Raw genomic sequence first — 26,345 nt, 5'->3', positions numbered from 1 at the left:
GGACATTGTGAAGAGGGGGCAGCATGCATGGGACATTGTGAGGAGGGGGCAGCATGCATGGGACATTGTGAGGAGGGGGCAGCATGCAAGGGACATTGTGAGGAGGGGGCAGCATGCATGGGACATTGTGAGGCGGGAGCAGCATGCATGAGACATTGTGAGGAGGGAGCAGCATGCATGGGACATTGTGAGGAGGGGGCAGCATGCATGGGACATTGTGAGGAGGGGGCAGTATGCATGGGACATTGTGAGGAGGGAGCAGCATGCATGGGACATTGTGAAGAGGGGGCAGCATGCATGGAACATTGTGAGGAGGGAGCAGCATGCATGGGACATTGTGAGGAGGGGGCAGCATGCATGGGACATTGTGAGGAGGGGGCAGCATGCATGGGACATTGTGAAGAGGGGGCAGCATGCATGGGACATTGTGAGGAGGGGGCAGCATGCATGGGACATTGTGAGGAGGGGGCAGCATGCATGGGGCATTGTCCTCACATCATGCTGCTCCCTCCTCACAATGTACAGATCATATTTCATAATCGAGGAAGGTGTGGTGGATATACAGTAGTTTATAAGGGAGGGCAGAGTGGTGTTTATTAGGGGCAGTGTCACAGTCACAGTATATAAGTGGGGACGGTGTGGTGGGAATATTTTATACTCATGCTATGTTTTGATGTGCCTGTGGTGATTCCCATTGGGGGGAGGGGGGGTTAGTTTCTTATTGATACTTTTTAAAGTGTGCTACAGAGTAGATCTGCCTTAAACAGATGTCGTGTGCGAAAACTCAGTTTTACGTTGTCACTAAGGGGCGCGACCACTTAAAGTGCCTAGGGCAGCATGAAGGCAAAATACAGCCCTGGGTATGGGGAATGGGCAGACAAGTCCATAGCTTCAATGCCTTCATCATGCATAAACTGCTGACACACTACAGCCACATGAGGCCTAGTAATTTCATGCATCAGAAAGAACCCAGAGCCCACTGCACCTGCATTGATCTCACAAAGGATCTGAGGATCTCATCCCAGTACCTAATGGCAGTCAGGGTACCTCTGCCTAGCACATGGAGGGCTGTGCGGCCCACCAAAGGAATAGCTCCCCACACCATTACTGTCCCAATACCAAACTGGTCATCTTGGAGAATGCTGCAGGCAGCAGAACGTTCTCGACGGCATCTCCAGACTCTGTCACGTTTTTCACATGTGCTCAGTGTGAATCTGCTCTGATCCATGAAGAGCACAGGGTGCCAATCTCAAATCTGCCAATCTTGGTGTTCTGTGGCAAATACCAATCGCCCGGCACAGTGTTGGGCTGTAATCCCAACACCCATTTATGGACATCGGGCCCTCAAACTACCTTCATGGAGTCTGTTTCTGACAGTTTTACACAGGGATAGTAGTGGCCTGCTGGAGGTTAAAGGAGTTGTCCGACATACACTTCAAAAAAAAATGTAAGCTAATATGTGCTGTAATGTCATATAAATCACCCCTACATTGTTATTTTTTTGTTTTCTGACTTTTGTTCCTCTTGAATTATCCCTTTATTCTCTGCAGCACTTTGTTTACCTTCAGCTCCAGCAACATAATAACTTCCTATATTCTTGGTTGCCAAACCTCACAGTCAGAGCTGGCACCACCCGACCTCACTGAAAGACACTAAGGCTATGTGCCCACGGGACCTTGTTTCTGTGGATTTTGCAGCGGAAAACCTGCGGATTTTTCTGGATTTTCCAGATAAATCCGCAGGTTTTAGCATGTACAGTCACTCCCCATGCTATCCTATAGGACATCGGGAGTGCTGTGTCCACGCTGCGGAAAGTGCAGCTGCCCACCATGCTGCGGATGTAGGCATCTGCATGTATAATTGCATGTCAATTATTCATGCGGAATTACCTGCGGATGTCCCGGCCCTCCGCTATGGAGATAAGAGGCCGGGACATCCGCAGGTAAGCCGCATGAATCTCCGCATGTTTCCCGCAGCTATTCCGCTATAATCTAGCAGCTAAAAATAGCTGCAGACGCCGGCGGGCAGCTGCGGGAAACATGCGCTCGTACCTGCGGATACATCCGCAGGTACGAGTGCCCGTGGGCACATAGACTTACCCAGAAGCTGTCACTAGTGTCATACAGTATCTCTGTTATAAAGACAGTAGCTATCCATGTAGTTTTCTCTCTGTGCTGAGGATATCACATTTTTTTAAATTAATTTATAAACTATGACAACAGATTTCTGATAACTCCTCTGAAAGACTCACCTCTGCATCCATCGAGGGGTATTTTCTACCTTTGCTTTTGCCCAGACACTTAGTTTTCCCCTCTTCCAACAGTTGGCACCAAAATCCTTTATGTGAGTCAAACCTATAAATAAAAAGTTAGATGGATACAAATTCATACTTTTGACAACTATGAACAAAGTGGCACAAAATAAAACTTCTGTCAAGATTTCTATCTGAGACATCCTTATTGCTAGTTACAGATCTGGGATATATGACATGTTCATGGTGGTACGTCCTCTAAGAAACCAGAACAGTGATCTCATAATATGGACAGCACAGTTGTCAGTATTGTGTTTGTACCATGCGTAAGTAGAATAGTACTATGTTGTCCCACTTTTTAATTTTTCAGAAATATGTGAAATACTATACTATTTGTTTATTTATAAAAACCTATGACTCCTGTTGAGTATGAAGGTACAACAATAGAATTTACCATTCACTTACTGGCTTTTTGTTGCCCTCCCACCCTTATAAGATTGCTCCTCTCCTGGGTTCATTCCTCAATTTTTTTATATAATATATACAATGGTGCACTGAAATCTCGGCTGCTGGTAGGAAATTAACTTTTTTCTCCAGGCAGCCTCGGACTTTTAGTCATTCTGATCATAGTGAGTGGCGGCTGTAGCCTCTGTCACTGACTGATAGCTGGTTCAGAATTACATAAGTATAGATCCAGCTGTTAGTCAGTGCTGCGGCATGGTTACAGTTGCCAATCACTATGTACTGAGCAGTGACTGAAGCCGCATCGGTCATGCCCCTATGAGGCATAGCTCTAGGCTATCGGGAGGAATAAAGTTTATTTCCTCCCAGCTGCGGGGCTCTCAGTGTGGCAGCAGCACCGCATCAGAATGTTGTGCTGTGTAGGACAGGTCTTCAGTCTGCAAATGGGAGGGGGGACCTCTAGTAGTAGCTCTTTACGTCATGCCTGTGGGGAGGTGTGCAATGGGCAAATCAGTATATTTGCAGGAGAGGTGGAGAGAGTACAATGATAAATATCCAGCTGGGCTTTGCCATTGGGTTGTCCCTGAGCCATGAGTATGCTACATATGTATTTCTAATGGCCAGTGTGCAGGGGGTAGAGTATATTACCCCTTTCCACAGTATGCAGCCATTTCCATGGGGACTCAGGGATCTGGAAACCATCAATTAAGACTTCCCCTAATGAGCTGAAGGTCAGATTACAGACTGACCAATCAGAATAAAAAGAGGATGAGCCTATTCAGTGCAGCTAGGAGAAAAGAAAGCATGACATGAGACAAGTGCAGGGAGAAAAAGAGCGGGAGAGACAACATGTAGATCACATTGTCAGGAGATTCTATAGAGGAGACACCAGGGAACCAAAAACCACCAGTGGAGTCAGAAGCAGCTGAGCACTATGCCATAGAGATCTGCCTACCTCTCCTCACCTCCAGGTAGCCAGCAACGAAGACAAATTCCATTCGTTGGCCCTCAAAATCTTATTACCAGCTTTTTAGATTTTATATAATGTGCAACCAATTGTCCCAGATAAGTTTCCAATAAAACATTTGCTGGTAAATGTTCGGACACCCTCACTTACCTCCACCCTCTCCCAGCACCCCAGTCGAGGGAAACCCGAGCCATTGGGAAAGATTGGCGAACACCCCCAACCCCAGTGACAGGCAGGAGTTTTCCCAGGATAAAGTTTTCAGGAGGCACCAGTTCGGGGAGGATCAGGGTTCGGTCGGCTCCAGTGTCCTTGAGCCCCACAGTGAGGGTACCGCCCACGGTGACAGAGTGTAGGTTGTCACAGGCCCTACCACTCACCTCCCCCACCAAAAAAACAGCTGCAAAAGGCCCTTGGGCCTTGGATGTGGGGTTCCTCTTCTGCCTCTCTGAGCAAGCGGAGCTGAGGTGTTCAGGCTGGTTGCAGGAAAAACACTTGCGTGGGTCAGAGGTGGGTCGGGCACTAGCAGATGGGACAGAACCTCCAGGAGCTCAGCTGGCAGGGGCAGGGGTGGTAGTAGTCATCTTACCCCCTTTCAAGCTGGCGGTGGAAGGCTTCCGCACCCCCGATGCACGGTTAGCCTCATAGGTGTCAGCAATCTGTGCTGCTGTATTCGCATGCTTTGGTTCCCGGTCCATCACGAACTGTCGCACGTCCGCAGGACATTGGTGTAGGAATTGGTCATTTACCATCAGGTTTGTTATCTGCTCACCAGTGGTGGCGGACAGTCCTTGGGACCATTGGTTAAAGTTGGTCCGGAGCCCATCCACAACATCACTGTTGCTGTCGTGTGGTCCACGCTGGAAGGTCCGGAACTTTTTGCAGTACATCTCTGGAGTCAGCTGATACTTCCGTATTAGGGCCTGCATTATGGCCTCAGTCTCCACTCTGCTCTTGAGGGAGACTGGGAAACGCGTCCAGGGCCTTGTATCGCAGCCCTGGGGTTAAGTATTGTGCATATTGTGCTGAGGGCAACTGGTACTGCAAGCAAGTCTTTTCAAATACCCTCAGAAAGGTGTCCAAATCCCTGACCTTTTCCATCACAGGAAAGTACTCCGGTCAGGGCTTAAAGCTGCTGGCATTATTGGACTCACCGTTCAGTGAGGAAGGTGTCTGCTGCCGGGCTTGGAGGACCTTCAACTCATGGTCTCTCTGGGCTTGACGCTCAGCAAACTCACGCTCTGTTTGGCATTCTTGTAGCACAAACTGTAGCCGTGCTCGAGAGTCACATTCTCCCAGTTGCTGCAGAATCATCGGCAAGTAAGAGTCCCTTCCACTCTGGGAGCTGGGGTTGCTGCCAGACCCCTCAGAATCCGACAGCTCTGCGGACCATCCTGGAGCTAAGTCCATGGCAAGGTCTCCTGGTGCTTCGCTGGTCCCATGCTCTTGGGCCACATTGCGCTGGTCTTTGAGATCATCCTCCACCAAGGCACAGATTAGCATCTCTTTGGTCTTGTTGGATCCATCGAGGCCTCGCTTCTCACACATTTGGATCAGCACAGCTTTCTCATGCTTCTTATAAGCAGCTGCCATTCTAGCGGTCACTTGCCAAATAAATGATAGGATAGAAAAACAAGAGAGGGGAGGGGGTAACTGCTACACGTTCAGTATTGTTCCAGGTATATTTAAACACTGAGTCCGATCCTCAAAACTTTTGCAAGTTTTTAGTGAAAGGGATGATTGCTCAAACCAGATCACTAATGTTCTATATCCCACCGCTTGCCACCAATTTGTAACGAACAGCCGGGGAAGTCACTCAGATATCCCGCAGCTGTTCACGGATTTGTCAAGAACATGACTACTCTCTAGCGCCTCCTTATTGTCAGGTCAATTTCGGAACTGCCGGAAAATAAGTAAATGAGGCTGCTGAGCTAATAATACCAAATATTGGGAGGTCTCACAGCAAGGGTAAATGTATATATCACCGATTCCCGCTAATGGAATATATATATACCTCGGTACCCTTAATGATAGCACCCCAATAATTCTACACCACAATAATTCTGCTGCCACCACCGAAACTTTGTACAGGAAGTTTGGACACCCGTTACAGATTGCATAAGGCCCTTCGGGTTTTGGATTCATAGATATAGAGCATGAGGAAAGAAACTATTAAATTTTATATATTTAATCCGAAAATAGGCAGTGTTTATAAAAATATACAAGAATTTACAAGAGGGAACAATACAACTACAGTATGCCATTACATAAAAATAAAAGGGAACAAAAATGAAAGATTACTACACCTGGTCACGGATTATGGCTCAGATATAGGGGGAGAGGCAGCCCCTTGAAAATGGACAATCCTATACACAGAATGCATATCCTCTGGCATTGACACAGAGTGTACTAAGACACTGGCTTTTATTAACCTCTGTCCGACTCGCAGCCCCCACCTCTGCTGATATCATGTAAGGGAGGGGTTTTCTCCCCTTCCAAAATTCTGGAATCCTCATGGTCCTTATATTTCCATGTAGGAGCATCCCACGCAGACGATATTACCGTCAAATTTTATTTTAGGATTTTAGCTGAAGGTGGATACCACACAAGGGGGATCTGGCATGTTCTGGGGGGCAGATATTAATTTGTGACTGTTCTGTATATCCTACGATTAAGCTTAAATATGTGAGGTGTGTTATGGAATTTCGAGATCAGCGGTATGCCCGCCATATCTGGGGGACATATGTATCTCGCAATATTAATATTTCCCCAATGGACACAATACGGCTGCCCTAGCCTTTTGATCAGCAAAGCTATATTCCTGCAGGAAACTTGTACTCCACCCCTGTGTATACAGATTGTAGTCAGAGCGTCTCTGGCTACGCAGGGGGTCTTTGAAGAGCTGGGAAGAGGTGTTGCAATATAGTTGAAAGGTACCTGTTACATCTCCTGACAAAGAAATCGTTTCCTGGCTGTTAATTTGGTAAGGCTCTGGAGAGAGGGGGAAAATCACCCCTATCCAGAGACCATGAAAACATATCTGCTTATTATATTTTCATGACAATTACAATCAACATAATCTGTACAAGTTTCTGCACTTTTTTAATAATGAACATGTTGCAAGTACGACCCTCAGTATGTGAAGGCTTATACTTTACATGAGTTCTTCTGGAATCCCAGGGAAATCTTACACAGGGTGACCATTATTCTTCTGTACAGTAACGGGAGGGCCGGATCTTCAGGCACAGTTATCACACAATTCAAAAGTGAAGGTAATTATTGGGATTTTATTCAACATCTTTCCAATACATGAAATTACTTCTCTTCATACGATAACTCATCAACAACTCTATACAGAGCGTTTCTCCTCACAGATCAGTCCTCTTCAAAGTGTGTCTAGAACTGTGCAGTCTGTACTCGCCTCATACTATGGAGGTGTGGTAAGAAGAAAATAGTTTATGCTGTCCCTCTATTACTATCTTCAGATAATACAGAATCTTGTCTATCCTGAGCCTCCTTATTTATATCAACTGTTTCTCAAGAAAAACACTGATCTAACCCACTGGTCTGTTCCCTCAAATTCTCTCACAGATGTTTTTCACCTGGTTGTCATGGACACCACTCCCTTTTTCCCAGCATTCTCTGGAGCTCCACAACTACTTCTTGTCTCCTTTTCACATTATTAATCCCGCTAGTTGCTAGCTGATTCTATATCACAATATAGCTTCTATGGGTCACAAACATCTTATATTCTTTTATGGACAGAGCAAAAAAGTGACTTATTTTTAGAGACGGTCTTAGAATTTCTGGATGGTTGGTAAGCCGCTTGGATATATTTTACATTGTGACATGGTGCTTCATCAAGCTGGAAAATTGTTCATTACCAAATTGCTCCTAAATCATTGGGAGAAGTTACTCTTTAAGGATTTTTAGATGCCATTCTTAATTTATTACAGTGTTTTTAGGCAAAATTGTGAGTGAGACCACTCCTTTGGATGGAAAGCAATCCAAGATTGAATGGTCTCAGGATAGCATAACATAGCACTCATAGTAGCACTCCACCTCTTCTCCAGACAATAATTTTTTCCAGATATCCCAAACAATCTAAAGTCTTCATCAGACAAAATAACTTTATCCCAGGGTTCTGCAGTCCAGTCCTTGTTCTTTCTATAGAATGTCAGTCTAATGTTTTCACTGGAGAGAAGTGTTTTTGTTGCTACCCCTTTTGACACAAGACCAGTCTATTCAAGCCTTCACCTGACAGTGCGTGAACATTCACTGACACCTATCTCTTGTCCTACCTGAGCAATCTCTTCCCTAGTGTTAAAATGATGCCATAGCGCAGTCTTCTTTAGGAGATAGTCCTGGACTTTCTGGGCCCTTTACAGAAATTGAACCTCTTTTTTGGATCTTCTGGAGTATTAGCTGAATGGTAGATTTATATTTGAAATTCATATGATCACTCTTCCAAATAAACTAGAGTTAATGCAAATTGTCACTATAATAACTGAGGCAACAAACTTTGTCAAAACGAAAATTTGTGTCAACCTCTATACATTTTATACATTAACATTTGAATTATATTATGGACTGGAATAATTCACTAATTATATTGATGGTCAGTATAGCTTCTTTTTATAATTCTTTATATTCTAAGTTGCTTTTAAAACTATTTTGTCTCACTGGTTTTAAAAAGGGAGAAACCTTTAATCCTGGCTATAAAGAAAAATGCATCAAGTTTTCAAATTGATTTACAAAATGAAATGTGGCCCTATCAACTGCCCCACACCAACATGTATCCTTATAGAGTCTTCATGCTTTAGAAACAATCAAATGACGATTCTGATGCTGCAACCCCCACAGTGTGCCGTGAGTATCCACAGCAGTCACATGACTGATCAATTATAATTGTATCCATGAAGGTTGGCGCAATAATTGTGTTTATCCAGTGTGTATGATACATCGACTATAGTTGCTGCTATGGCTTGAATGTTTCCAAAATTTAGCAAAAGTTTTAATTGCTACATAAATGAGCCAACTAGAAATGAGCAGATCGATTTGCGAAGGATGGAGTTTCATTTGAAGGTCCTGAAATTCGCAGTTTCACATGAATTTGAAAATGTTTAGATTCAATTGGAAATTTGTAAAAAAATATTTTCACAGCACTATTTGCCACACTGCTGTAGCATCAGAGAGCGAGCTAATGTCATTTTGTGATCCTGCCCAAGCTTCACCATAACGCCCTGCAGCTTTGACATTTTACAAATCATACCATGTACAGTGGTGACCAGTACTTGGGCCATTACAGATGAGTGGTTCTCGGCGGAGCTATATAGCAGAGTTGCTTTCCATCTCCAGTGTAACTCCGTAAGACTCTCTCTCCTGTAGAGTGTAAGATCATATGGTCAGAGGATTGCTCTCTCTCTCCTGTAGAGTGTAAGCTCATATGGTCAGCAGGTTCCTCTCTCTCTCTCCTGTAAAGTGTAAGCTCATATGGTTAGCGGATTGCTCTCTCTTTCCTGTAGAGTGTAAGCTCATATGGTCAGCGGGTTCCTCTCTCTCTCTCTCTCTCTCTCTCTCTCTCTCTCTCCTGTAGAGTGTAATCTCTTATGGTCAAAAAGGTTCTCTTGCTCTTTCTCTCTCTCTTGTAGAGTACCCAGTCTTGTGATCAGCAGAGTTTTATTTCTCTTGAGTAGAGTAGAGTGTAACCTCTTTTGGTCATCAGGGTTCTCTCTCTTCTATAGAGTGAAAGCTCTTCTGGTCAGCAGGATTCTCTCTCTTCTACAGAGTGTAAAATCTTTTTTTCAGCGGGGTTCACTGTCGCGCTATTCCCCACATGTATTTTTCAAGAAATTACAAGCTTTCTAGAATTAAAATTCAAACAAATTTATTCGACAAATCAAATTTTCTTTCTTTGAAATTTGGCAAATTGTTCTACTACATAAAGGAAAGGGAAGCAATTCTATAATAACCATAGTTTGAACTGACAAACATTTATGACTGTCGTATATCTACATGCATCTGATTATGTAATGAACAACAAGTAAATAGTTTGTCAGTCTGCATATGACATAATAATATTCTTCTTTCTTTCTACTTACGTGAGTGCTTCTGAGTAATTGTAATGTGGAGAAACCCCCAGGAATTTCTGTACTTCATCCATCACATTAACTGGCTCTGTTCTCAACTGCTGACCATCAACAATGAGCAGCTACAAAGTAGACAAAAATAGTTCTTAATAGTAGGCTGTACGTCCTACATATACTCTACAGTAAACCATGTACTGTAATACTATGCTACAGAGCTGATAGCTAAGGTAAACATTTTGTTATTTCCTAGTTAGCAATACACAGTGAAAACTAATGTATATTCATTTACCTTAGATTACAGCAACTGTCCAGGCTAATTATCAGTTCTGGTTTTCCTGGAAAAAGGTAATTGGTATTTTATGGATAGTTACATTTTGAATAACTGGATCTTTCTGCACTGGAGTACTGCCTTTATGTTTTTGTAGGTTTACTTACATGATCTAGGTTAGGTACAATTATCCATGATGTGTGGCTCGCAGCTCTCTCCAAGCATGCTGCATTAGCACCTACTGTAGTAAACAGCTATGAAGAGCAGGTCTCCAGATGGTGAATAATGTGAGTACGGACACAGGATGATATTACCTGTCAGATTAGGTGCTTGAAGCTGGATGTGAGAGTGTGGTGTGAGTGCCTGATGCAAGAATACTGAATGGGGGTATTTTGGGAACACTGCCTTAGTGTGATTTCTGTGGAAAAGCTTTGGCTGCCATTATTGGTAATTGGATCTCTGGGTGTCACTACTGTGAGGGTGATGGAAGCAGTTTGTGGGTTGCAACCCTCTCTCATAGCTGAATGTTTTTTCGCGACCTTCTCTCAGACTTGAATGTAGCACACAGCTATTTGTCAGAGTTGCATGTAGCTCTCGACCCTCTCTAAGAGCTGAATGTAACACGCGAACCTCTCCGAGTTGACTAAGTTACTACCTTCTTTCAGAGCTTAATGTAGCTTGCGACCCTCTCTCAGAGATGAATGTAACATATGATCCTCTCTCAGAGCTGAAAGCAGCTTGCACCCTCTCTCAGAGCTGAATGTAACTCAGTTAGGACCCTCTCCCAGAGCTGAATGTAGTTTGCAACTATCTATAAGAGCCAAATGTAGCTTGCGACCCTCTCTCAGAGGTGACTAAATCAGGATCCTCTCTCAAAGCTGAATATAACGCATTAGCCTCTTTCAGAGCTAAATGTAGCTCACTCCCCTATATGAGCTGAATGTAACTCATGACGCTCTCTGAGAGCTCAATGTAGCTTGCTACTCTCTCACTGCTGAATATAATTCATGACCATCTCAGCTGAATGTAGCTTGCCACCCTCTCTTAAAACTGAATGTAGCTCACGACCCTGCATCATAGCTGAATATAGCTTCACAATCCTCAGAGCTGAATATAGCTCGCGACCCTCTTTCAGAGTTGAGTGTAACTCACGAACCTCTCTCAGAGCTGAATGTAGCCCGTGACCTTTTCTCAGAGCTGAATGTAGCCTGTTACCTTCTCTCATTGCTGATTGAGGCTCTAAAGGTCAGAAAGGTTGGGGGCCACTGCACTAGACCCTAGTGCCATAAAATTCACTCAGCCAGTTAAGAAAATAAAATTATTGAAAAGTTGGGGCACTGATAAAGAATTGTAATTGGGGCCCAGGGCTTCTAATAACGTCCCTGCTGAGCTGAGATGAGTGGACCCGTGGAAGTTTGGGTTCTGTTGATCCAGCTGAACTTTTTTAAAGTTCGGTTTTGGACTCGGACTTGAGCTGAACTTAATTTGAAGTCACTGATTCGCAGCTCGGGTCTCTGCCCACATGCAGCTAGCCATGAACATAACACTTCCAGGGGAAGGTGAGTTTTTTTCCATTTTTTTTTTTTTGGTGCACACTACATCCAATCATACTGTTGTTACCCCCAGTGTGAGCCGTTCAAACACTGCAAGCAGCTAGCCCTGAGCTGAGCACCGTGTATACCCGAGCACAGCTATTAATAAAGAACTCAAGACTAATGTTTTACAAAACCGGCTAGACTCGACCAAAGGCATTTTTGTTCAGAAAAAAATGAGTCATTTCACCAAATGTTTTTTAAGCAAAGTGCATACAAAACACTTTATTAAAGTGTCAAGTGCATTAAAAACAGAAGGATTTTTTTTTACAATTATTCATTCATATTCATTCAGTGGTAAAATACACAAATACAGGAAAAATGGGGCCTTTTAAGCAAGTGACCCATATGGCGGTGCATTAAGACAAATAGTTTGCTCCAATGACACAATCTATGTATAATGCTGTATCACTCCGTATAGTTATCATGTCCAACCAAAATTAGATACCACAATTTCAATATTCCATTCATAAATCAGTACAAAACGTCAGTAAGCAGTCGATTATACACCGCATATGTAGATACACTTTTCATCACCGACTATATTGGTACAAAGTATAGTGATTTTTCCAGGCATATTACTGGCCAAAATGTTAAAATTCATGAATAGGAAAAAATGGCTGAATCAAACACTGGTTACCGGATTTTACTATAGACATTCCAACATGGAGTATACATATATCCAGTGGAAAGTGAATAGCATTGTCATATGTCACTCCATAAATTACCAATAGTTACAAATAATAATACATGACAAACGCTCTCACATTCCACAGTCCATATAATAAAGAGCCAGCACAAGCTAAGTTGCAAAATCCAAGGCTAAATCGCCATTACCCCTGTGGGGTGGAATAGGTCAGAATCGGTCAGGCTCCAGCTGGATGTATAATTGTAAAAAAAAAAATCCTTCTGTTTTTAATGCACTTGACACTTTAATAAAGCTTTTATGTATGCACTTTGCTTAAAAAACATGTTTTTTTTTCTGAACCCGAGCACAGCGATGCTCACGTCATTGATTTGCATTCATAAAGCGCCCGAACTCTGAACCCGAACTTTGTTTTCTTTGTAAAGTCTGAGTTTATATCAAACACCAAACCAGATTCGCTCATCTCTAGTCCTTACATTGCATCCAACTTAACCTGATTAAGAACTAATTTTAACAACTAGTGACATTAACATAATAAGTCTTTAAACAATCATACAGTTTTTATTTTTCCGATTAGTCACTTATAACTCAGGCGATCATGTTAGAAGCTTTACATGGATGGCTAGACACTGAAGATTTCTAGTTTCTCAAGACCCTTATTCTTCTGAAATAGCAATCTCTGAATGTAGAAAGGTATGACAGAGAAGTGCAATTTATCTGTCAACTGAACATTTTCAATTCTCTCTAAATTATGAAATGTATGGAGCTAGCTGGTATATATGAACAGAGCAAACAAAACTAGGTTAGGTGCATACCAAACAGCCTGCAGTTTATGGAAATAAACAAACAATGTTTAGCAATTTTTTCTCGAGTATTCTTTCCATTTTTGGAGGTGACAGCAGCATGGTGTGACTCACATGAAAGTATCACCTAAGTGATTAAACAGATATGCCAGCATCGGATAGAACTGTCTTGTTGACTTTACCATCTGTCCCCAGAAGTGTCTAACAATGAAGATGATGTATTGCCTCCCAGTGTTGTTTCTGACATTCATCTGACAAGTACTAGATATTTTTATGCTTTTTTTTGCCTTATTATGTTGAAATATCTATAAGTTTCTCAGCAATGGAAAACACCATGCTTATTTGAGCATTTCATATTTACAGATATTCAGAGCAAAAACATATATTGTCATAGGCTGGAATGACAATTTTTTGAGAAACTGTAGCATAGCATGCTCCACAATAACTCATTCTTTGTCTTGTCATTATAACCCATTAATTAAGATGACACTTGGCAGATTTTTTTTAATGCAATGCAAATGTACAATAATAATTCATGCCATAAAAATAGAATATGCTCAAAAAAAGAATTTCAGTATATTTCTGTAAAATGACACAATTGCAAGAAATGTAGCATATAAAATGATGCTAATAATTAACAGTTCACTTGTTTATTTTTGACATTGTCATAAGTAATGAAAGCTGTAGGTAGAATGATTCAGAGACGAAATCACACAATCCGACATCTAGCTTATTATTTAGAATTTTTTGTTTATACATTTACAAGCACAATCTAGGGCTCCATGTTGTTGTAGAAAGGCAAAAAAGTTGCAAACTCTTTTGCAATCAGTGAGATAATCCAGACATGGTCAAACATTTTGCAACGATCTTCTATTGGCATGTACAAGGCAGGTTAGACATGCAGAATGTGCAGATCCCTTTTGGTCTTGAGGACTGAATAACTATTTTGCCTTTTTCCACTCCCGTATAGATAGGTGAAACCTGGCGTTGATGTCTTATTGTCTAGGTAACTGCTTCATCTTGTGGCTACATCATAACAGTCATTTGCCTCACACAAACTTCCTGTGCCCAGTCTACACTGGCTAATACAGTTCTCAGAAATCAAGGCGTGCGGGATTGATACACAGGAAAAGGCCCCGTCACACACAACGAGATCGCTAACGAGATCGTTGCTGAGTCACAGTTTCTGTGACGTAGCAACGATCTCGCCAGCGATCTCGTTATGTGTGACACCTACCAGCGATCAGGCCCCTCTGAGCAGAGGCTGGGTGTGTGGCAGCAGCGGCGCACCCAGCCTCTGCTGTTCTCCATGGGCCGTTACTGCAGGCGTTCACCCATCCTCCACAGTGGCGCTGTCATTCCTCTGCATACGAGCACACTCTGCAATTGTGAAAGAACCTTACCTCCTTTTATGCATTTCGGTTGTCCTTTGTGACCCGTGCCTTCCTGCTTTAACCATTGATGCAACTACCTTGAGAAAGGCTCTACGCCGAAACGTCGGTGGTGTTGCTCTGGTTAAGGTTCACTTTTGCACATATGTGTCAATAAATCCACTTGCATCACATAAAAATTCTCTTGCTTTCATTTTGAGTGCTGGGGCTACATACTATTTATGGTTTTCTTTCCCCTTAAGCACCTAAATTAAGTGGTTGAGCCTGAAATTCCCATTGATTCATACATACACTGATATTACACTGATGGTAAATACAGACACATGGACCATACACTGATATTACACTGATGGTAAATACAGACACACGGGCCATTCACTGATATTACACTAATGGTAAAAACAGACACATGGACCATACACTGATATTACACTAATGGTAAAAACAGACACATGGACCATACACTGATATTACACTAATGGTAAAAACAGACACATGGACCATACACTGATATTACACTGATGGTAAAATCAGACACATGGACCATACACTGATATTACACTGATGGTAAAAACAGACACACGGGCCATACACTAATATTACATTGATGGTAAAAACAGACACACGGGCCATACACTTATGACACACTGATGGTAACAACAGACACAAGGGCCATATACTGATATTACACTGATGGTAACAACAAACACGCAGACCATACACTGATATTACACTAATGGTAAAAACAGACACACGGGCCATACACTGATATTACACTGATGGTAAAAACAGACACACAGACCATACACTGATGACACATTGATGGTAAAAACAGACACAAGGGCCATATACTGATATTACACTGATGGTAACAACAAACACACAGACCATACACTGATATTACACTAATGGTAAAAACAGACACACGGGCCAAACACTGATGTTACACTGATGGTAGATACAGACACATGGACTGTGCACTGATGTAACACTGATCCAAAACATTGATGACACCGGAACCATTTTTTTATGTACATGTTTAAACACTCTTAAAGCCACTTTACATGCAACGACATTGCTAACTATCCGTCCTCGTTAGCGACGTTGTTGCGTGTGAAACGCACGAACGACCATTAACGATCAAAATTACTAACCTAATCGTTGATCGTTGACACGTCGTTCTAATCCCAATTATCGTTGCTGTTGCAGGATGCAGGTTGTTTGTCGTTCCTGCGGCAGCACACATCGCTATGTGTGACACCGCAGGAATGAGGAGTATCACCGTACCAGCGGCCGCCCGCAATGAGGAATGAAGGAGGTGGGTGGGATGTTCAGCCCGCGCATCTGCGCCCTTCCGCTTCTATTGGGCGGCCGCTTAGTGACGCCGCTGTGACGCCGAACGATCCATCCCCTTAGAAAGGAGGTGGTTCGCCGGCCACAGCGACGTCGCTAGGCAGGTAAGTACGTGTGACTGGGACTAACGATGTTGTGAGCCACGGGCAGCGATTTGCAAGTGACACACAACCGACAGGGGCGGGTTCTTTCACCGGCGACATCGCTAGGGATGTCGCTGTGTGTAAAGCCCGCTATAGACTTGTATTGGTCTTTCTCATCTGTGCAGTAAGGTGAAGAAGGGGGTCATGGCTGAGTTCCTGACACAAAGATGTTTATTTATATATTTCTCAGTTTAAATTTGTCATATTGGACAAAAAATATCTAGGAAAAGTAAGAGATTAATGGAATAATTGTTGGGATATTTTTTAATTTTTATAAAATTTCTATATTCCCTGCATAGCCCTTGGTTCTGGTGTCTGTACAGGCAGTGAAACCTGCTGAGCCTTGTCCCAAACCATCCTCATAATCGTTTTCCACGATTCCGGTCTTCTGTCATAGGGATGTGTTTTCGGTCTCTATTTTTTCATGAAAAATGTTATCAAATGTAGAGGAAGCTGAAAAGCATCCCAAAGGAAAGGTTTTACAGAGGTCTATCCTTTCTGTTTTTGGAGAAAAAATACCTAATACAAACCTTAACAACAAGCCAATAAGATGTTTGTTATCAACACGCATCTTGAAAACTCACAACCACTGACAACAGTAATGGAGATTATCTAGATAAAAAAAAATAAATATAAGGTTATTATTACCTGAGCAGGAGGGAAGTGCTGCAGCCACCGCTCTATGTGTGTAGAATACCACCCAGGCATCAGGCACTTCTTTTGGAGTGATTGTAGATATGGAGAAGCCTGGCTGCCAGCTGTAATAACCTCATAAAAGCTGAATTTTAGAGCTACTGGATCCTGGTGAGCACGCTGATGCTGAAAACACAGGTAGTCACATGTTATTTTAATGTGGGTGCGACATGTACCGTTATACAGGACGTCCAAGCAAAATACGTTTCTAAAAAATATGATAAAATTAATGCAATAAAAGTCTTAAATAAAAACGTGTATTTTAATAGAGCCTACAATCTGATGATATGACCTTCTATCCAGAAACAGTTGATCATCCCCTGATCTAGATATTCCTATGAGCCATAAATTTCTCTCCTGCCGGACAGTTTTCCCTCATTGCTGGAATATTTTGAGTTTTGTTTCCTCTTCATTGGAATTGGGCTTGAATGGAATTACATAGTGGTGCTCGATCACTGTGCCGCTCCATTCCAAGCCATATGTAACCATAATCCTCGATTCAACCTCGACCACATGGCAGCTGCCCCCCAAAAATGAAGTTTTTATTGTATCAATAATTATCTCTGAATGATCATTATATAAGACATGACCCTGCACCTCTTTATCACTAAGAGCTATTGACATGGGTCATTACATATATGACAGGTGAGCATTGAAAGCTCGGCAATATCCGCGGTGCTTGTTACTATTATAATAACACCGAAATAGAAGCGCCGTTAGATTTAATATGAAGCCCCTGCCCTGAATCCCGATGTCTTGTTTACCAGCAGGAATGCTTTGCATTACATTGCAAGATTTATGAGCATTAATGTCAGAAATGCAGGTCAAGCTCTCAAGTTGGGTTTAATGAGAAGGTGTAAATCTGTCTATGGAATGCTAGAGATATATAAAACCTCATTATGTACTGTGTTGTGAAAAAGTAATATACATTTTCAATTTTGTGCTAAGCCAAGCATTGTAAGACTGCACAGTGATTTAGATCCACTTGCTAAGCCATGTTAAGCAATTCATTCTTGAAAATTGCACATTAAAAGGTCTTCTTCAGAAAACAGCCCTATTGTTTTATTCAGATACCTCTTGTGGTTTCGATGCTGAGTGTCATGTTTCCTCCATGAGCTACTGCGCGTAAGAGGTCCATAATTTAGAAAGAGATGGAAGAAACATCCCTGTCATATCTTACATTTAATCAGTCTAGCTTTAGTCAGTAATAAGTAGAAAAATAACCTTCTCATTAAAGTCCTATTCCTTTGACATTGATGTCATAGCAAATATATACTTAAAGATATATTTTGTGGAACATTGCAATCAATTTACACTGAGCCTGTCGCACACAATTTCTATTTATTTATACCATGATTACAGTACTATAATTCAGGCAGACTTTATTGTTTTCTAGAGAATACGCATAAATCAAAATAATAGGAAAAAGGATGATAGAAAACATCCCTTTGTAGAAAACTCAGATTGCCACTTTAGAGTTTTTGGTCACTATTTGGACATCCCCTTCTCAATCTCCTTGTTCGCCCCAATAGAAAAACAAGCCTATAATTACCTCTGGTGCCAGCGCGGTTCCAGAGATGTCTAAAGCCGTGTATCCAGGGCTCCTCTGACATTATTATAACATGTGAGCCCCAAGACCAATCAGCACCGACTTCCTTCACCCCGCACTCAGACCTTGAGCAGGAAGTCAGTGCAACGCACACATCCTACTCAAATGTCCGAAGGTGGAGAGACAAATGTTGGGTGTTGATTGGTCACAGTGCCTACGTGTCATAACCATGTCTTGTGGGCCCTGGGAAAGCAGCTTTAGACACCGCTGCAACCGCAGCCACAACGGAGGCGAGTATAGGCTTATTTATTTTTATGGGAGCATACAAGATAAATGAGTAGGGGTTATCAAAGTAGTGGACAACCCCTTTAAAAATCCTTATGAGGGGCTTTTTTAATACAAAAATCTATCAGCTGACAATGTGAGAACATATCATGACATGAAAAATAAAACATATTCAATCTTCAAATCTCCCTTGCTCCGCTTCTAGGTAGTTCCCTAGTGGTCTCTACTTTGCTGAAGTGATGATGTATGAATATTGCCAATAACCAGGGGTGGATATTGGTGCAACCTACGCAGCTAGACAGAGGTCAAGGAGGTAAATGGCCCACTACCACCTCCAAATCAAAAATCAGCTTCTGCTACAGTCACAATATTGGACTGGAAGAAGCCCATATATTGTTCTTGCATAGGGCCCTCTTCTATCAGATGACTTTTCTATCCAAGCAGTGGTCATGGTGGTCATATTGGTATATGTGATTTGTGACCACTCTGGTTAGTGATCAGTTAAACCAGTCACATGTGGGTTCCACACATCATTACATTAGCAAAGTAAACTTTAGATTTTGTGTGATCAGGGTGACAGAGGGATATTAATATCTGTTTGACTATCTTATTTACATTGTTAAGTAGAAGAGATGGGCCAGCAATAAAATATTCAGGTCCTTGAGTCAAGCAGATCAGATGCTCTGAAAGTGCTCAACTCAAGTAATGAGTATAATGGAAGTCAATAACTGGGCATTCTACCCTCTGCCCACATAGTTTTTTTTGTTGTTGTTGGTCACACTATGCCTCAGAATGTTGTTTTATCCCCCAGTGAGAGCCATTCAAATACTGTGATTGGAACACATCATGCAGCATTGTGGGCTGTGATCACTGTTTCATGGATGACACATCTGAGATCCCTCAATACAGTGCCGAGCTCCGCGATGCTTGATCGAGTAACGAGCAGTGCCGAGCATGCCCGCTCTTCATTATTAAGTTGCCCAGAGAGCCTTTTAATGAAAAAGCCTCTTTTAAATAACATATACAGTACAAGTGTACATGTGCTAATTTTACTTGTAAGACATTGTCAATGAGATGCTCTTCAAGAATCATTGCAGGCTACAGTAAAAAATTCTACTAATATAACTCTAGTGGTATTAGCACTAGAGTTAGGCACTACTATGTACTGTACTTGTGCCTCTCAAACATCATAATTGCATAAATGAAGGAAACATGAAAAACACAAAACCTGATAAGTTTAGGTAACATATCCATACCTCCATCATCTTTTTATTTTTCTTATCCTTCTCCCTTTTTTCTCCTTATTATTGCGCTTGATCACATTATGCATAATTCATTATGTATTGTACTATTTTGTTGCATTGTTTTGTATTGATGAAATTAATTGATCCATAGACTGCATACAATATTTAAGTTTAGATTTTAATTAGTTACATTGTAATATTTACTTTTTAAACTTATTAATCATATTTTTCATTGATATATCAGTGCATAGCTATTGTTTTAGACATTTATTGGAGCATTTTGTTTATCATATTTAATTAAATCTATCACTTGTTACACCGGGTCTTCACCACACCATCATATAGATTATGAAGGGCGATAAGATGGCCATTGCACATGTGGTCTCTTCTCCTCAAGTATTTTTCGAGGCTCTATGCATTCTGTTCATGTTTACAATGCAGTGTGAGGCGTTACAGCGCAGGGCATGATCAGCATAGCTTGACTGGTCAAAGTAAGGCTGGAGGAGACCTACTTCCTGAATTTGAACCATATAATTGTACCACTACTCTATTTAAAAAATGCATAGGGTCATCTTTATGTACCCCCTGAGGAAGCTTAAAAATGAGAAACATACACTGTTGGCAGTGGTAGGGGAGAGTTGGTCAAGCACAAGATGAATAAGAATATTCTACACAATATGGAAATTGACCTATGACTTGGATATGTGTACATTGTATTATATTGACTTCTGTGCCCTATATTATACATACCTTTCTCAAATAGGATTTGCTATGTGAACATTTTGTGTAGCCTCCTGTACAGGGGTGTATCGCTCGCAGCTGGTGTGACCACATTAAGGCGTGGGCCGGAGGGGGGCACTTGGATACCAGGAACCATTTCAGTTAGATGTACATCCAAGGACACACATTTAGCTGAAATGTATTGTGGCTCAGAGTCCTGCTGGGTCCCTGCACTGCAATACATGCCACAACCAATCAGAGGCTGGCAACTGATGTCGATCACAGTTGTTGCATAGCAGTAACTTCATGCGACGCCTATACTAGACCTGCTGAAGTCAACTACTGACCACTGTGCAGAGTAAAGAAAAGGACAATGCACACCATGAAAGTGGGGGAAAGTTTTTCTTTCGATGTGTTAGAGAACAGCAGCAGAATGAGGAAAATTATTACTGTTTTGGCCCAGGATGGGAGACATATATTAATGGAAGTGCCCAGATTGGGCGAGATCATTACTGAAAGCGAGCCAAGATGGTGGACATTGTACAAGGAAGAGGTCAGGATGGGGATATTATTACAGGAAGTGGTCAAGATGGGGGACATTATAGCAGCAAGGGGGTCAGGATAGGGACATTATACAAGGAAGAATCCCAGGATATTGGACATTATTATTGGATAGAGGACATCATTATTGGAAGTGGCCCAGAATGAAGACACAATTACTGGAAGGGGCCTAGGATGTTGGACATTATAACTGGAAGGAGCCGAGGATAGGGGACATTATTATTGGAAGGGACCCCAGATGGTGGGCATTATTCCAGGATTGGACCCAGGATGGGTGACACTATTACAGAAGTGGGGATATTATTATATTATACTGTGGGGTAACATGTAAGTCTTTGTAGGATTTAGAACACTACAAGGGCCTATATATCTGACCAATATGAAGGTTGGAGCCTAGATCCAAATTTTGCACTGGGGATGTAATACTGTAGTTTTGCACTGCTCTTGTACCATAGTTTGTTATCTGGTTTTGATATTTTGAACATTTGCTTTTTTTACTCATGTTTTTGAATATTTTTATTAAGCTAGGAATAAAAAATATACCTTTTAAAAAGCTCAATGAGAACTTTTTCTACTGTCTTTGTGCAATATATAATAGTAGTCTGTAACTACTGCGTACTTCTTCACAAGGATTAACAGAAGCTTATCAATTGCAAACACATGGAGTGGCACAATAAGCTTGAAGGCTGCTAATGTCACAGTACTTGAACATTACTAAATTTAATCCTGTGGTTTTTGAGTAGCTCTTCCTGTAATTATATACTTTTCAACTGGTCTGCTATTAAATGAGTTGTACCTGGAAAAGGTGTCAGCTCTCCCCATCCTCCAGTACTGCTGTGAATACATGGGGAAGCTACCCCCTATCCTTACTATGCTCTAACTAGAAATTACAGGATTGGGCCAGTCATTCCATTTAGATGGCCTTACATTTTGGAGCAAAAAGGAATAGCAATCGAGAAAATGTCAGAAACCTTTGAAAGAGTAGTCTCTTGATGCCATCATAATACTTAGCCATAACTAATGAACTGTTAAAAGAGCTGTAATAGATGTGGATTGTCAAGTGTTGCAGAAGCTTTACCTGTCCAACTGCCAAAAATAGTTACTTTAAATCACCCTCGGGCAATTTTTCGCTTTTGCATTTTCCTCCCCTTCTAGGAAGAGCCAACACTTGTTTATTTTTCCTTCAATATAACCACATGAGGGCTTGTATTTTGCAGGGCAATTTGTACTTTTGCAGTATTATTTGTAAAAAAAAAATGCAACTCCACAATTGTTTTTTAAGTTTTTATTTACCATGATCACTATATGTTAAAAGTGACTTGGCATTATGATTTCTGAGGCCAGTATGAGTTTGCAGATACCAAACTTGTATTGTTTTACTTTTATCTAGGTGGTAAAAAAAAATTCAGAAATGTAGCAAAAAAAGAGAACTGTGCTTTTGTTGCTATTTTCTGGGACCAAGCGTTCTCATTTTTCGGGATCTGGGGCTCTGGGATGGCTTATTTTTTGAGTCTTGAGCTGACGTTTGTAATTATACCATTTTGCTGTAGATGCCATGTTTTGATCATCGCTTACTTCATTTTATTGCAATGTTGCGGCGAACAAAAAAACCTTAATTTTAATGTTTTGACTTTTTTCTGTTACGCAGTTTACCAATTTGATTAATTTGTATTAGATTTTGATAGATTGGGCATTTCTGAACTCAGTGATTCCAAATATGTTTTAGCTTTTCTTTTATTTGTAATGGAGCAAAAGAAAGGGTGAGTTGAACTTTTGTTTTTTTTATTTTTTTCATATTTTTTTAAAACTTTTTTTTTCACTTTTTATTGATTTTACTGGTCCGCTTAGGGGACTTGAAGCCTGCACTGTCTGATCATTTGTGCTGTACAGAGCCGTGATGATACGCAACACAAATAATCATCTCCTGTGAATTTCGGCTCTCATCCGGTGTTCACAGGAAGTGAGACATGAGGACAGTGACAGGGGTCATTATCTTACCCTTCGCTGTCATGACAACCCATTAGTGCCCTGAAATCATGATGGTGATGGGGAATGGCGATACCTCTGCTGGCATGTGTAAGATCGCGCTTCCGGAGTTTGACAGCACAATCTTATGGGTTAAAAGGCACGGGTGGATCTTCGATCAGTCTGCACCTGTTAGCTGCAAATGTTGGCTGATCAGATCAGCCAACATTTTTGGAGAAAGATGTGGCTCAGCGCGTGAGCCCACATCAAAGGGGCTCGTCATTGGTCATGAAGGGGTTAACATATTGAGTAATATAAAAATCTGATTGTAACAGATGACAAAGCCCTTTGAAATTTCATATGCAATTATGGATCAATCTTGAACAGATTTCCTATTCAGAAAGTGCATTAGGTAAAAATATTCACCTAAAACGAAAAAAAATGTAGTATCTAGAAAAATTGGCATGGTCAAGCTGTAAATGTACTTTTAAACTAATTTATTAAAGCCTCAAATTAACGGTTGCTCATAAAAGGTGTAAAACATATTTCAAATATTCATATAGCTTCAAATGCACCCGATTTGTTCCAAGATATAAATCCTTTATTAGGTGTGATTCTTGCCAATTAAGCTTTCTAATTTCATTGGTTCAAAAAAACTAAGAAATTATAAATGCTGGCCATTTTGTTTTAACAATTGCATTTTAGCAATTTAATCAACAGTGTAACACGAGGAAAAGTATACTAAAATATAAGTGCATTAAAATACTAACCATTTATTGTACATTTTTTCTGAATTCCGTGATAGGATAGTAAGACACAAACGTAGATACCATAAAAATGATTCTCAGTCTTAGCTGTTTCTTCAATGAATAACAAGTTGTGATCTGTGTTCCACTGTGAATCCACATTGATACATCTTGTACTTTTCCTAGAAATTACTTTTGCAATCAGAAATTTCCCTTCTTTGCTGCCTGTAGCACTTGAGTTGATTACATATTTCCCCACTGTTCTGGAGCCTGAACATTCTAAGCACTTCATAAAATGATATCACAAGACAACACACTCAAACTTGAATTATTCAGGTAGCGAATGTGTTACTATCTCCCAAATAGTAATGACTTCTTTATAGAAAATGAAGAGTTATGTGTGACGCAATCCGTTTTTCTTTCCATCATATTATTTCTAATCTGTTTTTACCAATTCTTAGCTACCAATCTCCAACCTTAAGATGTAGAAGCATCATGAATTTAAAGTAAATTTTCTATTAAATGGTAAAACTGTGACATCCCTTGCAGACATCCCCCGAAAAATTGAAAATTTCTAACCAGTTCATGCAAGGGTGCACATAGAAATCATGAGGCCCCATAGCAGAAGTTCTAATAGACCCCCCCAAAAAATAATAAAATATTCATCTAGGTCACATAATTATCCTATTGAAGCCTCTAGATTTTCAATTCATTACATCCATGAAGTGTGATGCCAGCAAATGTGCCCCACAAACACTGTATGAGATGCCCACAGTGAATTCCTTCACTGTACGTTCCATATGCACAATATGATATCCCTTCTGTACCCCCTCAACTACCCCAGCAAAGTTTTGTGATCCCAACACAGTATAATCTCCAACTGTGACCCCCACACAGCACTCCATGCAGTATATTGAGCCTACTAACAGTATAATAGCATTCACATCACTCCATACTGTATTGTCTCCCACGAGACCTCCAAACAGTATTATGGTCCCCACACAGCCCTACACACAGTAGTATAATGTACCCTTCATAATCTTTTACACTGAAAAATTGCTTGCATACAGTATAATGGCCCTGAAATAGCCATTCAAACAGTATAATGATCTCCACATAGCTCTCCAAATATTATAATGGGCCCCACATTGCCTTACATATGGTAAAACACATTCCCCATAGTCTAGTCCTCCATATATGAGGGGCTATTGATAAGTCTTTGGCTTTACTCAGAAAGAAACAAGATAGGATGATGAAACTTTACATTTATTCCACATACTCTCCACTGATGTCAACACACTTCTTACAACAGTATTCCAAGTTCTGTAAGCCTAGCAAAAAAAAGGATTTCAGTTGTGTCTCAAATCAGGCATCCGTAGCAGCCATGGCATCAGACATGTTGTAAAATTTGATACCCTTGAGGTGTTTCTTCAAGTTTGGAAACAGATGACAGTCGGAGGGAGCTAGATCTGGTGAATAAGTTGGGTGGTCAACCAGCTGAAGGCCCAGCTCTGCCAGTTTTGCCATGGTCACTTGTGCAATGTGAGCGGAGGCATTGTTTTGCAGGAACAAGATTCCTTTTGATAGCTTGCCTCGCCTTTTGGCCTTCAGAGCTGCCCTCAATTGGTCCAAAAGTTCAATGTAATACCTTGCATTGATGGTGAAACTCTTTTGAAGGTAGTCCACTAGCAGTACACCATCCTTTTCCCAGAACACAGACTCCATCACCTTAGTGGCTGAATTTTTCACCTTGAACTTCTTTGGACAACGAGAACCACTGTGCATCCACTTTTTTGACAGCTTCTTGTTTTCAGGGTCATACAAATAAATCCAGGTCTCATCCATAGTGACTAGTTGATCCCGGAAGTTTTAGCAGTCTGGAAATGCTGAAAAATGGATTGGGAACTTTTCACTTGCATGCTTCTCTGATCTGTTGTCAAACATTTGGGGACCCACTTTGCAGATAGCTTCCTCATGTCCATATGTTCATGGATAATGTCACAAATATGTTCATGGGTAATTCCCATGATGTCTGCTATTGCTTTAGCTGAAATTTGTCGATTCTCCAGTATGAGGTTGTGCACAGCATCGATGATCTTGGTCATCCAGGACGTTCCTCATAATTGGTGCTGAAGTTGCCCACTTTAAATTTGGTAACCCAGCTCTTAACTGTGGAATATGAAGGGCATTTGTACTGCCGCCGAGTCAGCAGCTGAGCTGCTCGGCTCCGGATCTGTGGTGGCTCGAGGGGCGTCCAGACTCGGTGGTCTCGCGGCCACTTGAATGAAGGGGGGCATTTACAGGGGGTATGGTGTATTGAAAGTTCGTGATGCCACTCGTGGTGTGTGGTAAGGTGGAGTACCACCACTGCACCTGGGAGTACCCAGTGGCGATGGAGTGGGCAGCCAGGTGTTTAACCCCTCCATGGGTAGGGGGAATGCCCCGGGACTCAGTGGTGGTGACAGGGAGGTGCCGTTGGGGAGATAAAGGTCACTTGCGTACTCATTCAGTCCAATAATGCTGACACCGACAACTGTAGTAAACCAAAGTTCTGGACACCGCTGCCGCTGAGGGGGAGCATGCCTGGGTCCCGTTTGCGTTGGTGTTGCCTGTTGATCTG

The 26,345-nt window shown here is 41.5% G+C and overlaps 1 protein-coding gene across 1 annotated transcript in view; it reads right to left on the bottom strand.

Moving 5' to 3' along the window:
• LOC142311554 (bifunctional heparan sulfate N-deacetylase/N-sulfotransferase 3-like) overlaps positions 1-26,345 on the bottom strand; it is a 760,158-nt gene that overhangs the window by 43,472 nt on the left and 690,341 nt on the right. The window contains exons 11-13 of the mRNA XM_075350078.1: positions 16,611-16,781; positions 9,779-9,888; positions 2,252-2,354 (exon numbers count right to left, since the gene is read on the bottom strand). Of these exons, the coding sequence (XP_075206193.1) occupies positions 2,252-2,354; positions 9,779-9,888; positions 16,611-16,781 (384 nt within the window). The remainder of the gene's footprint in view (positions 1-2,251; positions 2,355-9,778; positions 9,889-16,610; positions 16,782-26,345) is intronic.

This window comes from Anomaloglossus baeobatrachus, chromosome 1 (genome assembly GCF_048569485.1).
Source record: "Anomaloglossus baeobatrachus isolate aAnoBae1 chromosome 1, aAnoBae1.hap1, whole genome shotgun sequence".
Taxonomy (NCBI): domain Eukaryota; kingdom Metazoa; phylum Chordata; class Amphibia; order Anura; family Aromobatidae; genus Anomaloglossus; species Anomaloglossus baeobatrachus.
Note: the sequence above shows the minus strand (reverse complement) of the source record. Positions and strands in the feature narration are given on the sequence as shown.